General features: G+C 42.7%; 1 protein-coding gene across 1 annotated transcript in view; it reads right to left on the reverse strand.

The window, feature by feature from the left end:
- Positions 1-3142, reverse strand: part of IPP (intracisternal A particle-promoted polypeptide) — a 66882-nt gene that overhangs the window by 12696 nt on the left and 51044 nt on the right. Inside the window, exon 7 of the mRNA XM_012001919.1 lies at positions 1133-1353. Coding sequence (XP_011857309.1) covers positions 1133-1353 — 221 coding nt within the window. The remainder of the gene's footprint in view (positions 1-1132; positions 1354-3142) is intronic.

The raw sequence follows: 3142 nt of genomic DNA on the forward strand, positions 1-3142 counted from the left end.
AGAGCTGAGATTGTTGGGATTTGGGGAGTGCAGTGGCTCCCAAAGATCTGTAATGCCAGTGGTTTGGGATGCCAAGGAAGGATAATCACTTAAGACCAGGAGTCTGAGATCAGTCTGGGTTACATAGCGAGACCCTAACACTGGGGAAAAAAAAAAAATCAGCCAGGTGCAGTGGCTCATGCCTGTAATCCCAGCACTTTGGGAGGCTGAGGCAGGCGGATCACCTGATGTTGGGAGTTCGAAACCAGCCTGACCAACATAGAGAAACCCCATCTCCACTAAAAATACAAAATTAGCCAGGTATGGTGGTGCATGCCCAAAATCCTAGCTATTCAGGAGGCTGAGGCAGGAGAATTGCTTGAACCCAGGAGGCAGAGGTTGTGGCGAGGTGAGATTGTGCCACTGCACTCCAGCCTGGGCAACAAAAGCAAAACTCCATCTCAAAAAAAAAAAAAATAATTACTCTTGAGCGAGGGTCTCTCACTGTTACCGAGGCTGGAGCACAATGACTTGATCACAGCTCACTGCAGCCTTGACTTCCTAGACTCAAGTGATCCTCTCACCTGAGCCCCCTGAGTAGCTAGAACCACAGGTGCATACCACCATGCCCAACTAATTTTGTTATTTATTATACAGACAGTCTCACTATGTTGTTCAGGCTGGTCTTGAACTCCTGGGCTCAAGCTATCCTCTCATCTTGGCTTCCCAAAGTGCTGGGATTACAGGCGTGAGCCACCACGCCCAGCAGTACAAGAAAAAGTTTTTTTAAATTAACTGGGCAGGAGTTCAATGTTACAGTGAGCTATGATTATATCAGTGCTCTCCAGCATGTGCAACAGAGCAAGACCCTGTCTCTTAAAAAATTAAAAAATAAATAAATAACCTAGAAAAAGAAGAGCAAACTCAATCAAAAACAAATAGGAAAAAGGAAAAAATAAGAACAGAAATCAATAAAACAAAACTGACAACAGAAGAAAAGCAATGACACCAAAAGTTTCTTCTTTGGAAAGAAAAAAGGGAAAAAAAATCCACAAATGATCAATATCATGAGTGAAAGAAAGTGCATCACCACAGATTTTACAGACATTAAAAGAATACCAGGATACTAAACATCTGAAATCATCCAACCTACCTCTTCAAAGGAATATTTTTCTACAGTATGAAGAGCATCCTGGGTCTCATTCCATCCTCCAATAGAATAGATGCAGTCATTGAGTGCAGCCACACCAAGATATGCTCTCCTGGTTCCCATTGGAGGAAGTGGAGACCAACGCTTAGAAAGTGGATCATAGACTTCAAAAGAACGAAGTTCTATTCCTTCATTGCTGATGCCCCCAATTACATAAATTAAACCTGGAAGTGGAATATTTTTGCTCAGATGCTACAGAAAGTGAGATACAAATAGTGATGAAAAGTAATGATTGTGATCTGTTTCCTATGCTGATGCTATGTTTAATCTAGGGCTTACAATTTTATTTAAGAGAGAAAATCAACTTTGTCAAGTTTATCACCTCACTATTCAGCAAGTTGTAAAAAATTAGTGGAACTAATTTAAAATAGCATTGAGTTTTCAAAGAACTTGAAATAATCTGTCAGCTGAGGATTTTCTATCTAATTATCTGCTTGGTGATCTCAGGTTCCAGATCCACCCACAGATAAAACAGGAAAGGAAAATGGATTTTTTTTTTCCCTAAAAAATGTTATGCACTTAAGCTGGGAATTACACGGCCCTCTTTAGTGACAGCCTAACTGTTGCTCAGATGGACATAAAGTAGGGAATTTAAATTTAAATAGTATGTGGCTAAATTAAGGTATCAGAATCAATTACTACAGTACACAGCTGGGTGTAGTGGTTCACAATCCCAGCACTTTGGGAGGCCAGGGAAGGCGAATCACTTGAGCTTGAGACCAACCTAGGCAAAAAATACAAAAAATACAAAATTAGTCAGGCATGATGGTTTGTGCCTGCAGTCCCAGCTACTCAGGCAACTGAGGTGGGAGGATGGCTTGAGTCTGGGAGGCAGAGGTTGCAATGAGCCAAGATTGCACCACTGCACTCCACCCTGGGCAACAGAGTCAGAACTTGTCTCAAAAAACAAAAACAAAAACAATTACTACAGTAAAATATAATGTAATTTACATAAAATTTCCTTATAAACTCTGGCAATCTACAATTATTTTTGAATCTGTAGTGTTGTACTTCATCTTCTAAAGTGAGGAGTTACAAAGAATTATATTTTACGACATGTGGGCTAGGCTGGGTGCAGTGGATCATGCCTGTAATCCCAGCACTTTAGGAGAACAAGGCGGGCGGATCACGAGGTCAGGAGATTGTGACCATCCTGGTTAACATGGTGAAACCCCGTCTCTACTAAAAACACAAAAAATTTGCCAGGTGTGGCGGGTGCCTGTAGTCCCAGCTACTCCGGAGACTGAGGCAGGAGAATGGTGTGAACCCGGGAGGCGGAGCCTGCACTGAGCCGAGATCGCACCACTGCACTCCAGCCTGGGTGACAGAGCGAGACTCCATCTCAAAAAACAAAAAACAAAAAAACAAAAAAAAAAAGAAAAAAGAAATGTGGGCTAAATGTCAGTATAGTAAACCTGGGTTTTAGTTCCAGCCTTGCCAGTAACCAGCTATGAGAAAAGACAACTCACAGCCTTCCTGATCTTCAGCTTCCTCATCTATAACTTAAAGAAGTTGAAATAGGTAAGTTCAAAGATTCCTTTCTAGGTAGCTCTATGATTTTAGATGGAATGATAAAAATAATAAATATAAAACAACTAGGAGACATGATATTAAACAGTAAGATATAGTCTGCACCACATAATTTGCTAATAGAAATCAGAGAATACCGGCCGGGCGCTGTGGCTCATGCCTGTAATCCCAGCACTGTGGGAGGCCGAGGCGGGTGGATCACGAGGTCAGGAGATCGAGACTATCCTGGCTAACTTGGTGAAACCCCGTCTCTACTAAAAATACAAAAAACTAGCCGGGCGTGGTGGCAGGCGCCTGTAGTCCCAGCTACTTGGGAGGCTGAGGCGGGAGAATGGCGTGAACCCGGGAGGCGGAGCTTGCAGTGAGCTGAGATCACGCCACTGCACTCCAGCCTGGGAGACACAGCGAGACTCCGTCTCAAAA

The sequence above is a fragment of the Mandrillus leucophaeus genome, unplaced genomic scaffold (assembly GCF_000951045.1).
Source record: "Mandrillus leucophaeus isolate KB7577 unplaced genomic scaffold, Mleu.le_1.0 Scaffold67, whole genome shotgun sequence".
NCBI lineage: Eukaryota > Metazoa > Chordata > Mammalia > Primates > Cercopithecidae > Mandrillus > Mandrillus leucophaeus.